The 12,941-nt window shown below is 44.1% G+C and overlaps 1 protein-coding gene across 7 annotated transcripts in view; it reads left to right on the top strand.

Moving 5' to 3' along the window:
- The window catches only part of INPP4B (inositol polyphosphate-4-phosphatase type II B), an 877,589-nt gene that overhangs the window by 806,070 nt on the left and 58,578 nt on the right, over positions 1-12,941 (top strand). For all 7 annotated transcript variants that reach the window (XM_040331418.1, XM_040331408.1, XM_040331402.1 and 4 more), the window contains 2 exons: positions 6,291-6,431; positions 10,656-10,753. In XM_040331418.1, coding sequence (XP_040187352.1) covers positions 6,291-6,431; positions 10,656-10,753 — 239 coding nt within the window. The remainder of the gene's footprint in view (positions 1-6,290; positions 6,432-10,655; positions 10,754-12,941) is intronic.

The raw sequence follows: 12,941 nt of genomic DNA, 5'->3' as shown, positions 1-12,941 counted from the left end.
CTCTAGTTTTCAGAAAGCAGGCTGGGGAGCTGAAGTTACACACTGCAGAGCTTAGTGAGGAGACTTCTGAGGGCTGTTTTCACATGGCACACAGTAAAAGAGCTGAGTCAATAACAAGGTGTGTGCTGGAGCTCCCTCCCCTTTTATCTTTTTTTCCTTTGGTGTCAGGAAAACTTGTCAGAAGTGATTTATGCTGATAGCAGAGAAATAAAGTAGCAGACAGAAATTACACACATGCAGTGCTCTACATTGAGTACACACTATTAGGTGGATTCAAGTAGCCCGCCGCATCTTTGCGGTGGCGTAGCGTATCGTATTTACACTACGCCGCCGTACGTTAGCTAGGCAAGTACTGTATTCACAAAGTACTTGCCTGCTAAGTTACGGCGGCGTACCGTGAATTGGCTGGCGTAAGCGCTGAATTCAAATGAGGATGTGGGGGGGGCGTGTTTTATGTAGATTAACTGTGACCCGACGTCCGTGTACATATTCCAGTGTGCATTGCGGCAAAGTACCCCGCGAGTACGTATTGGTTTTGACGTGGACGTAAATTACGTCCAGCCCTATTCACGGACGACTTGCGCAAACGACGTAAAATTTTAAAATTTTGACGCAGGAACGACGGCCATACTTAACATTACTAGTCCAGCTATTTGATGGAATAACTTTACGCCTTACGTAAACCGCGTATCTTTACTGCGACGGGCGCGCGTACGTTCGTGAAAAGGTGTATCTAGTGATTTACATATTCTACGCCAAAAGCAATGGAAGCGCCACCTAGCGGTCAGCCTAAATATTGCACCCTAAGATACGACGGCGCAAGCCGTCGTATCTTAGATAGGTTTAAGTGTATCTCAGTTTGAGAATACACTTAAACTTAGGTCGGCGCAGATTCCGAGTTAGGTCGGCTTATCTACTGATACGCCGGCCTAACTCTATCTGAATCCAGCTATATATAGGGATATGCTTTATTCATATTTCATGTCTGAGGTTTACAACCACTTTAAATATAAATGTATGCCAATACCTGTATGGTGTCTATAAATGTTTTCACACAATATTAACACAAATTTCACCCAGGATTCTTACAATCTTTAAACTAAATCTAATTACCATATTTATCAGTGTATAACACGCACTTTTTCACCCTGAAAATCGGGTGCAAATAGTGTGCACGTGTTATATGCAGATACTTCAATTTGGGCTCCCTCGGATGGGCGCCGTCAGATTACATCAGCGAGAATCTTCTGTTTACTCGGCAGCCTCTGTAATAGGCAGTCCCGTCTCCTGGGCCGGCATTGGACCAGTGTTCTGTCTATCATAGAAGCTGGTCCAGGAGGCGGAACTTTGTATTAAAGAGGCAGCCGAGTAAACAGGAGATTCTTGCTGTATGTAATCTGTTGGCGCTCGTCCCACCCCCCTCTCTGTCTCCTCTGAGGCAACATTAATCTGAGATGAGGCTGCAGATGGGCACCGATCAAGCTGCATTGATGAGCAATTATGAGGCTGCAGGTGGGCATTGATCAAGCTGCATTGATGTGCAATTTTGAGGCTGCAGATAGGCATTGATCAGGCTGCATTGATGGGCACTAGTGAGGCTGTATATGGGCACTAATAAGGCTGCATTGATGGGCACTGACCCTTATTCATTTAAAATGTAAGTTTTTTTTCCTGAAAATTCCCTCTTAAAATGAAGGTGCATGTTATACACGTAAAAATACAGTATAAGCATCTTGGGTGAAAGTTGTGTCAATCTTGGAGACCTTTATAATTATATATGAAGAAGTAAATGAATGCGCTATGATTATGATATATGTGCTAACAGGTACATTTCTTGCAACCAATCAAAACTTTTGTTTCATTTCTCATTCTCATTCATGTCGTTAACTTTAGGAATGACAGCAATACATGTTTTCTGTAGCACATTTGTCATATATCAGTCCATAGATCTTTAGATTTAAGGCTAATACACATGAGGTTTAAGGTTATCAGCCTCAAAGGTCAGGTGGTTAATTGATGGAACTGTAGAAATTATTCGGAGTGCAATGTCATTACTATGTCCCATTCATAATTAGAAAAGTGCAGTCCAAAGCTTCATTTTGATTGGAGCCTGGTAGACCAGATGGCCAATGGTCAAATACACTGTGGAGCAAATTTTGAAAAAAGTCTTCAGCAGAGCACTGTAGGACAGACATGAGTACATATGCATGTATATGTTATGTTTTATTTAATTGGACGCAAGTTAGGCAGGCAGGTATGGAGGGCAGGGCATATTTAGTGTTCTATTTTGAATTAAGCAGGGGAGCTTAAAAACTTTATAAACCTTCCATGGTGTCATGTGGTGTTCTGTATGCAGAGCCTATATTAGAGTAAATGCTTATATTCCTATGTCAAACGTTTCTGTTTGTGTCCAGACCTGAGCCATGTAGCATGGCACTGCACAGGTTAATGCAGGATCTTTGTCTGTAGTCTAAGAAGTGACACTTCCTGTGAAGAAACTATATATCCCACAATCCCTGGGTCTCTCAATCTAGTGCTCTTCAGATGAGAAGCAGTAATTAGATATGACACAAGCAGGCAGAACAATTAATAGTGAGTATTATTAAAGATGAGCTACAGTAGTTGGACTTTTTCAGATTGAAGATGGGCTCAAAATCCAAACTCCCAAACCTACTGCCAGTTTTTAGAAGACACTTTCTTCAACCAGTGGTACAGGAAAATGTCTGCATCTTTTAAGAAGACCATGATATTTATGCAGGGCAATGCTCAATTGCATGCATTGAAGTACTACACTGTGTGGCTAGCCACTAGTAAAGGCCTTAAAGATGAAAGAATATTGGCAAGTCCCCCTTCCTGACCTGACCTAAACGCTATTGAAAACTTGTGGGCCTTTCTAAAATGGGAGATTTACGGTGAAGGAAAACAGTACACCTCTCTGAACAGTGTCTGGGAGGCTGTGGTTGCTGCTGCAAAAAAATGTGATCATCAACAGACCAAGAAACTGACAGTCTCCATGAATGGAAGGGTTATGACTGGTATTGCAAAAAAGGGTGGCTCTATTGGTCACTTATTTTTTCTTTGTTTTTGTTTTGAAATGTGAGTTGTTTGTTTATTATTGTCACTTTAACAAATGAAGATAAACTGTGAAAGTGAGATGGGAACATTTTTGTTTTTCATTTAGTTGCATAATTATTCTGCACACTGAGCCTAGGTCCACACATGCGATCTCAGAGATTGCATGTGATTGGCTACCGCACCACAGGTTTCTGTACAATGGGAGTTCAGTCATACATTTGTATGGCTGAACTCACATTAGATTCGCAGAAAAAAAGTGCTGGGACTTCCCCCCCCCATGCATTGAAATCGGATTGTATGGCTGTTCTCACCTATGCGATCCGATTCCTGTGCAAGTTCATAGTTCGCACTGCAATCTAAAAATGTATTGCCACCCACAGCGGTTCACAGAGGGCAGTGTAAACTGCCTGCGGGAGAAATGCGATATGGGAACCGGCGCTGTAATCGCGCTGTTTTCCGCATCGCACAAGTGTGAACCTAGGCTAATAGTTGCCCAATAATTGTGCACACATAGATATTCTCCTAAGAAAGCCAAAACCTCACTTTTATTTTTCTTAAAGGATAACTAAACCTTTGTGTTTTTGTGTTTGTTTTTTTAAATAACAAACATGTCATACTTACAGTAGGTGAACCCAATTTTGTGTCAATCTCGCTCTCTTTCTCGGCGAGATTGAGCACCTACGAGCCCCATCGCGGGAGCCAGCGCCGAGCTGGCTTGCCGCGATGGAGACAGAGCCGTCATAGAAGCGACGGGAGATCCGACTTGGATTCCCGCCAATTCTACACGTGTGCGGCGTTTGTTATGAATCCTGAGGGGGAAGTCCCCGCCGGATTTTAAATAAAAATCCGGCATGGGTTCCCCCCTCAGGAGCATACCGGTCCCTTAGGTCTGTTATGGGTTGTAAGGAGATCCCCCCTACGCCGAAAAAAACGGCGTAGGGGGTCCCCCTACAATCCATACCAGACCCGTATCCAAAGCACGCTACCCGGCCAGCCAGGAAGGGAGTGGGGATGAGCGAGCGCCCCCCCCCCCTCCTGAGCCGTACCAGGCTGCATGCCCTCAACATGGGGGGGGGGGGTAGGGTGCTCTGGGGCAGGGGGGCGCACTGCGGCCCCCCCACCTCAGAGCACCCTGTCCCCATGTTGATGAGGACAGGGCCCCTTCCCGACAACCCTGGCCGTTGGTTGTCGGGGTATGCGGGCGGGAGGCTTATCGGAATCTGGGAGCCCCCTTTAATAAGGGGGCCCCCAGATACCGGCCCCCCACCCTAAGTGAATGAGTATGGGGTACATCGTACCCCTACCCATTCACCTGCAAGAAAAGTGGTAAAAACACAAATAAACCACACAGGGTATTAAAATATTTTATTAGTCTGCTCCGGAGGCCTCCCCTGTCTTCTTTATTAGCTCTTTTACCAGGGGAAGCTTCTTCTTTGACATCTTCGGGTGGGTGGGGGCCGCCGTCTGGTTCTCTTCCACCGCCGGGGGGGGTCGCTTTTAAAAAAGCCCCCACCCCCAGGCGGGTTTCCTCCGGCGTCTTCGGCGGGGGGGCTTCTTCTTCCGCTATCCCGACGGGTCTTCTCCGCTCATAGGGTTAAGGGGGGGGCGAGTGACCCCCCCTGGAATCGGCAAGGGTCTGCCATGCTTGCATCTGTAGCTGTGCTGACTCTATCGGTGTTTGTGTGAGTTGGCTCCACAGCTGTTGTAAGATCAGTGTCACGGAGCTTACAGAGCTCTTTACTGACACCTCTGGCCGCTTCCTGTATGTGCGCCCTCGTTTTTGCTTTGATGCCTGTAATGTATTTTCAAATGGACATGTGGAAACAGGACTTGGGAGAAGGAAGACCACCGTGACCTTACAAGTGGGGGCTGTGAGTACAAGTCAAGGGAGGAGGCTGTTTGTGTACAGGGGGGCTGACATATATACAGATGAGGGGGGCAGCTGAGTGCATACAGGTATGATCAGTGAAGGGGGGGTGCCAGATATAGGAAAGATCATATCATCTGTCCTGTCCTGTATACAGCTATATACACCCATCTTCCTTTCTGTATTCCTCCATCATCACTGACTGCAGATATACATCTGTCCTGTATATAGAGCTATATATACACACCTTCCTTCCTCTATATACCAATACCATCCACCCCTTCTATATACATATACTGTACACCCTCTGTACTGTACATTTGATCAGCACAGTGAGGCTGCATATCATGGGCACATGCCTGCGCTTTATGGGATAATGACTAAGCCCCTCCCCTTCATGACATTGTCAAAGAAGCGGAGCATAGGTGACCACAAAATTATGCCCCCCCCTGGAAAAATTTCAGCGGACGCCCATGCCTGCTGCTGCTTCTAATGAGACAGACATCAGGGCTCGGGCCCACCCCTGGCTTCCGCATCTTTGGATTTGATTGACAACAGCAGTAGCCAATGGCTGCGTTGCTATCAATCTACCCAATCAGGACCCAAGACAATGCTGCTGGGCCCATTCTTGTTGCTGGAAAAACCGGGCTCAGGTGAGTAAAGGGGGAGGTCTGGGGGGGGGGGGGGGGTGCTGCACTATAGAAGGTTTTTCACATTACCACAAGGGTTTACAACCCCTTTAAATATTCAGGTTTGAGGTTTATTAACATTTTGGATTGGCCGAAAACACTGCAGTTGTTCAATAATGAAATAAATTCTCAAAAATAAAACTTGCCTAATAATTGGGCACACAGTGTAGTACCTAAGGCTACAAGAAGCAAAACCAGGACTCTGCATCAATACTTGTGAGGTCCACAACATCATAGCCAGTTTTCTTTCCTAAGGGTTCTCCTGATGCTTGGAGTGTAGTATACATAATCGCTTTCCTACTGTGTGTATTCTAATTAACATATATTAATGGATAACTGAAAAGGCCATGATTAAAAAAATATGTTTCCCTTGGGTTAACCTAAGTTGATTGGCTTCTCTTTGTTTGCTATTTTCCTTCATATTAAAGTTCACACTTTATGTGTGTTAATGTCATGGAAATTAAAAAAAAAAAGATTAAATTTATGCCTGCACATCCTAGTGTGATATGTCTTTGGCCTGAATTTCTGCACTTTGTGTTTTTACATTGCCATGTTAAAATAAGTACGAGTGAGAATTTAAAGATGTTTGCATGTACAGTTGGTAATATAATTGTTTATTTGAGGAAAAGTAATTGATGGTGGTTTGAATTTGATTTTAGAGAGCACTACGAGGTGGAGGTCAAACTTCCGACAAAAATGTTCGAGCTTCTTCCACAACAGATCAAAGACGGAAAACTGCTCAATGTTTACCCAGTGCTTTTTAATATTGGAATTAATGAGCAGCAAACCATAGCAGAAAGGTGAGACATTGTTCCGGGATAATTTATGATCACTTTACAGAATTTAATTAGTTGACAAGCTTTAAGGAGAAGCTCCAGGTAAAAAAAAAGGCTTTGGCACTGTTGAAGTATGAAGCTGCAAGAAAACAGTAATGCCGCGTACACACGACAGTTATTCATGTCATGGAAAAAAAAACAACGTTTTTCTCTACGTGATTTCTCTCAAGCCTGCCTTGCATACACACGACCGTAATTAAAAATGCTTGAGCAAAGTGCGGTGACGTACAACACGTACGACGGCACTATAAAGGGGAGTTCCATTCAAATGGTGCCACCCTTTGGGCTGCTTATGCTAATTTCCCCATCTCATATTTTTCTTCTGAGCATGCATGTTTTTTCCCCCTCGTTAAAGCGTACACACAACTGTTTTTTACAACGTGAAAAACGACGAGAAAAAATAGAGCAGGTTCTCGTCGAGAAAATTGCTCTGGATCCTACACACGACCTTTTTTCACGATCAATTAAAAAAATCGCATTTTTCACGTCATGAAAAACGGTCGTGTGTACGCGGCATAAGAGTAAGATCTCATTCATTTTAATGTTCTTTAGCATGCTTTGCATTATTAAGAGATGTCTATTGGTTAAAGTTTGCATTACTTGATGTTCACTTTAACATCAACAATGGGTTTAGGACTGTATACACTAATTTACTAAAAGTATTGGGAGGCCTGCCTTTACATGAACTTTAATGCCATCCCAGTCTTAGTCTGTAGAGTTCAATATTGAATTGGCCCACCCTTTGCAGCTATAACAGCTTCAACTCTTCTGGGAAGGCTGTCCACAAGGTTTAGAAGTGTGTCTATGGGAATGTTGTGGACGAGAAGGCCTCGCTCGCAGTCTCCACTCTAATTCATCCCAAAGTAGTCCTATTGGGTTGATTCAGGACTCTGTGCAGACCGGTCAAGTTTCTCCACCCCAAACTCGCTCATCCATGTCTTTATGGACCTTGCTTTATGCGCTGGTCCAAATCATTTGGAGGAGAGGGGACTATGGTGTGGGGTAGTTTTTCATGTATTGGGCTTGGCCCCTTAATTACAGCGAGGGTAATTCTTAAAGCACCAGCATACCAAGACATTTTGGACAATTTCATGTTCCCAACTTTGTGGGGTCAGTTTGGGGATGGCCACTTCCTGTTCCAACATGACTGCACACCAGTACACAAAGAAAGGTCCATAAAGACATGGATGAGTGAGTTTGGGGTGGAGAAACTTGACTTGCCTGCACAGAGTTCTGACCTCAACCCGATAGAACACCTTTGGGATGAATTTGAGCGGAGACTGCGAGCCAGACCTTCTCATCCAATATCAGTGCCTGACTTCACAAATGCACTTCTGGAAGAATGGTCAAACGTTCCCATAGACACACTCCTAAACCTTGTGGACAGCCTTCCCAGAAGAGTTGAAGCTGTTATAGCTGCAAAGGGTGGGCCCACTCAATATTGAACCCTAAGGGCTAAGACTGGGATGCCATTAAAGTTCATGTGCGTGTAAAGGCAGGTGTCCTAATACTTTTGGTATTATAGTATATAGTAGGTTTTCTATTTATATATTTTTTTTATTTTGACTGAACTAGAGGGATTTGTCTTTTTAACCTAATTAACTATGTAACATCATTGTCTATCAAATTGTATGTCTGTTAAAATAAGTATCTATCAGGACTGTTTTAGAAAATAGCGTTTTTGACAAAAATCTGCTCTGCAAAACTGTAAAGCATTTATAAGTAAAACTGTCTTCTTAGTATTATTATTATTATTATTATTATTATTATTATGGGCCAATAGGATACCAGGACAGCCAGATAAGCAATACAGAGAGGCCTTGTACACACAATCAGTCCAAACTGATAAAAACGGACTGAAGTTCAGTTTCATCGGTTCACCGATGAAGCAGACTGATGGTCTGATGTGCGTACACAGCATCAGTTCAAAAACCGATCGGGTCAGAACGCGGTGACGTAAAACACACGACGTGCTGAAAAAAACAAAGTTCAATGCTTCCAAGCATGCGTCGACTTGATTCTGAGCATGCGCGGGTTTTGAACCGATGCTTTTGTGTACTAACCATCGGTTTTGACCGACGGTCAGGCGTCCATCAGTCCGAAGTTCTAAAACTTTGGTCTGAAGGACAAAAGTCCGATGGGGCATACACACGGTCGGTTTGGACTGATGAAACTGATGGTGAAATCCTGGCTGCGTATATACAAATGATCCTAATTGAGATATTTAACCTCATGCTGCTTTCAGGGCTGTAAAGATGAATGTAGGAACACTTCTAGTGATGTCACTGTCTCAGAACCACCATGAGGCCAACTCTCCCAAATGGGCCTCTTCCCACATTTTAGTTTGCATCATATGGTTTGTACAAAAAAGGCCCCATACACACAATGCAATTTTCTGCAGATTTTTGTCTTTAGATTTACCAAAACCATATAATATGAGGTCAAACCTTAAAGCGGAGGTACACACAAAAAGCGAAACTCCGTTTTCGCAAACCCCCTCCCCCTTTAGGACTGTATACACTAATTTACTAAAAGTATTGGGAGGGGGAGGGGGTTTGCGAAAATGGAGGTTCACTTTTTGTGTGTACCTCCGCTTTAAGGTTTGACCTCATATTATATGGTTTTGGTAAATCTAAAGACAAAAATCTGCAGAAAATCGCATTGTGTGTATGGGGCCTTTTTTTGTACAAACCATGTGATGCAAACTAAAATGTGGGAAGAGGCCCATTTGGAAGAGTTGGCCTCATGGTGGTTCTGAGACAGTGACATCACTAGAAGTGTTCCTACATTCATCTTTACAGCCCTGAAAGCAGCATGAGGTTAAATATCTCAATTAGGATCATTTGTATATACGCATCCAGGATTTCACCATCCTTTTGCAGAGAAACCAAGAAATGGAATAGGGCTGTGCCATTCCTACACTATTGGCTTTTTACTCTTCCGATGAGCAAACTGGTGATTATTTCTCTTTAAATAAGCCTGCATACAGTATATTTGCACCGTATTTTCCGGCGTATAAGACGACTTTTTGCATCTAAAATCATGCCCCAAAAGTCGGGGGTCGTCTTATACGCCGGGTACCTGTCAGACGGCGGCCATCCATTATTCAAAAGCCGCGCCTCCTCCTCAGACTGTTCCTTGATAGGCGGAAACACAAATTTTCCCAGCAGAGCCTCTGTTCAGTGTTCCGCCTATCACGGATGCATTCTCATCCTCGGCCTCGGACGAGAGGACATCCATGATAGGCGGAACACTGAACAGAGGCTCTGCTGGGAAAATTAGTGTTCCGCCTATCACGGAACAGCCTGAGGAGGAGGCACGGCTTTTGAATAATGGATGCCCTGCAGCCTGAGATACTCTGCAAACAGGAGAAGGTAGGAAGATCGTCGAGGCAGGCATACTGGCACAGTGAAGCAGGCATACTGGCACAGTGAGGCAGGCATACTGGCACAGTGAAGCAGGCATACTGGCACAGTGAGGCAGGCATACTGGCACAGTGAGGCAGGCATACTGGCACAGTGAGGCAGGCATACTGGCACAGTGAGGCAGGCATACTGGCACAGTGAGGCATGTATAATGGCACAGTGAGGGGTCGTGTTATACAGTGATTATATCCCAAAACCAGCATTTTAGCTGGAAAATTAGGGGGTCGTCTTATACGCCGGCAAATACGATAATCCATTTTATATGACCTGATGTTCTAATTAAATTCTCGGAAAATAGCCTGCTTTTTGTTAGCTATCTGTGGTGGTTTTCCCAAGGTAAGATCTGAGACTGAGGTTTTTTGCACACTTTCTGCTCAGACAAAATGATCAAGCAGTTTATGCAATCATTAAACAATCATTTGATGACTAGATTAATGCCTAAACCTCCAACCACTCTCCTGGACTTGTGACCAGTCGTGCCCTTTGATGACATTTACTTATCAAATATCTTTCAGTTAATAAGCTACCAGACAGGTAAATGAACGAGCGTTGAGCAGTGTTCTCTGAAAAGAGAATAATCTAATATGAGCTCATTGCAAATATATGACACTTCCAGGCAGAAATTGATTTGGCAACTAACTTCATTGCTTGACAGATTTTAGTTTGAATTGTTCTGTTTTTAGCATAGTTTTCCAGAACATTTGGATTTTTTTTCAGCTAAATATTTAATGTATTTTTTTTTTAATAAATGTATATATTGCAGGTTTGGTGACACATCTTTGCAAGAAAGTATTAACCAAGAGAATGTTGAACATTTGGAAGAGTATTATAGGCTGTGCACAGATAAAACCTTTCCTGACTGTAAGTATGAAAGGAAGCATTTAATCCAGTTATACTGCAATCTAGATGATCAAGAAATAAATGTATGTTGTCTAATAGGAAAAACAAAAATGTTGTTATACAGACACACAATAGAACATATTGAATAAGCACCCCTCCCATGTTCGAGGGCACCTACCACATAAGGTGAATGGTACAATGCTGACATATGCAAATATTCAGACAAAGACTGGTAGTTACTGCTACAGATGGCATGATTGGAGGTTCAGTGTGGTCCTCAAGCCAGACAGATACCCCACAGAGGTCCCCACTATGAAAGGTTGCAAGCACAGATATAAACAGGATCTGAAACAAAAGGGGATACATAATAGATCCCACCTCACTCACAATATAACTAAGAAAGATTGTGGCCGCCCATGGAAAACCACAGTGAACAACAAGGTTACTCAGTACACTCTCAGTAATGTAAAAAAGTTATATGTAAAAGATTATTATTATTTACCCTAATAGTGAGAGATGGGTAATATAGCAAAAAATGGTCTCTCTGTAGTCCAGTGTAGGGCGTAGTGTGAGCACAGCCTCCAATCCTCCCTCTACAGCAGTGGTTCTCAACCTTTCTAGTGCCGTGACCCCTTGATAGAATTTCCCAAGTTGTGGGGACCCCTAACGGTAAAATTATTTTCCTATTGTGGGTTGTCGGCACAAGTAATTTGCGCCCCTAAAACACGGACATTTAGCGCTCCCTGAGTCCCTTCCACTCGTACAGTATTAAAACCCCTTATAGTACATTTTAGGATGTACCACTCTTTTTCTTTTTTCTCCTTTCTTTACTTTTTATCTCTCTCTATTCTAATTGCATCCCTCTCTAGCCGTCTTTCTTGTTCTTTCTCTTATTCTTTCTCTCCCTTTTTTTTGGTCCTCCCTCTCTTTTCTCCCTTCCATGTATTCTCTATTGTTATTCCTTCTCTTACTCCCTGGTGGGCAGTATGGGATCAGTGGCAGTGCTGGCGGGGAGTTGGGATGAGTGGCAGTGCTGGCGGGGAGTTGGGATCAGTGGCAGTGCTGGTGGGGAGTTGGGATCAGTGGCAGTGCTGGTGGGGAGTTGGGATCAGCCAACTTAGGTGCTCTTGATCAAGGTCATCTGCTGATCTGAGAACTGTAGTGGGGACTTTTTAAGGCAACTCTAATCACAGGTAGTGTTACTCTCTGTGTCTCCGACTTTGTGGTTTCTCGTAGAAGTGACACCTATGCTGAAATCAGCAGATAGGGTCTCCTCCAGCCCCTCCCACTTCACATTCCTCACCAGTCAGCTGACCTCTAGTCCCTGCCCCCCAGCTATGCTGTGAACTGAATGGGGGTGGCTGTGAAGATGCTGAGTGGGTGGCCGCGGGCTTCAGGAACAGCCCATGTTTTGGTGACCCCTGGCAAATTCTCATTTGACCCCCAAGGGGGTCCCGACCCCCAGGTTGAGAACCACTGCTCTACAGAATAAAGTGTATCAGAATGAGTTAATTGGGCTTGCACCCAATTCACAGGCACTTCCAAACCACCATTAAAAAAACACTGGAGATTTAAAAAGGGGGGGGGGGGAGACATCACAATACCTGCTATGTGCTTGTCTTGTCTGCGCTCTTTCCTCCCTGGCATTGCCTATTGTGCACATGAATCCAGGGATTTAAATATGGTGCCAGACGCCCGCACATGTACACCGCATCACTGCCATTGCGCATGCGCTGGTGGAGACCAATAGGACCAACAGTCCATTGAGTGCACTGCGCCGCCCCCTCCCAGTGGTGGGGCGTCGCCGTGTGCTCCACGGATACTGAGAGGCCCATCTCATCACTGGTCACCTCTGGTGGGGAGGAGTCAATATGGACGCAGCCATTGCAGAGGACCGTCCTCCAGGACTCTCATCAGAGAGAGGGCCCCTCATGTGCCTAGTGAAGATCAGTTGGTGCAGGAACCGCAATATGCATCATCACGCCATCTAATGTTCAAAAGGAAGCATTACATCCATTCCCTTAGTTGCTTGAGATTGTCACATGGCTCCACAGGAAAAGCCAATTAGCAGAAAAAGACCCACAGATCACTGTATCTATGTGAGAAGCAGTAGAAAAGACATCAGTGGGAGAAAAGAAGAGAAAAATTAAAGAACAAGACCATACCAGAAACAATCCATCTTAGATGATAAAACACTTGCAAGAGATTT

The sequence above is a fragment of the Rana temporaria genome, chromosome 1 (assembly GCF_905171775.1).
Source record: "Rana temporaria chromosome 1, aRanTem1.1, whole genome shotgun sequence".
Taxonomy (NCBI): domain Eukaryota; kingdom Metazoa; phylum Chordata; class Amphibia; order Anura; family Ranidae; genus Rana; species Rana temporaria.
The sequence above is the reverse complement of the archived record's forward strand: the minus strand, read 5'-3'. Positions and strand labels throughout refer to the sequence as shown.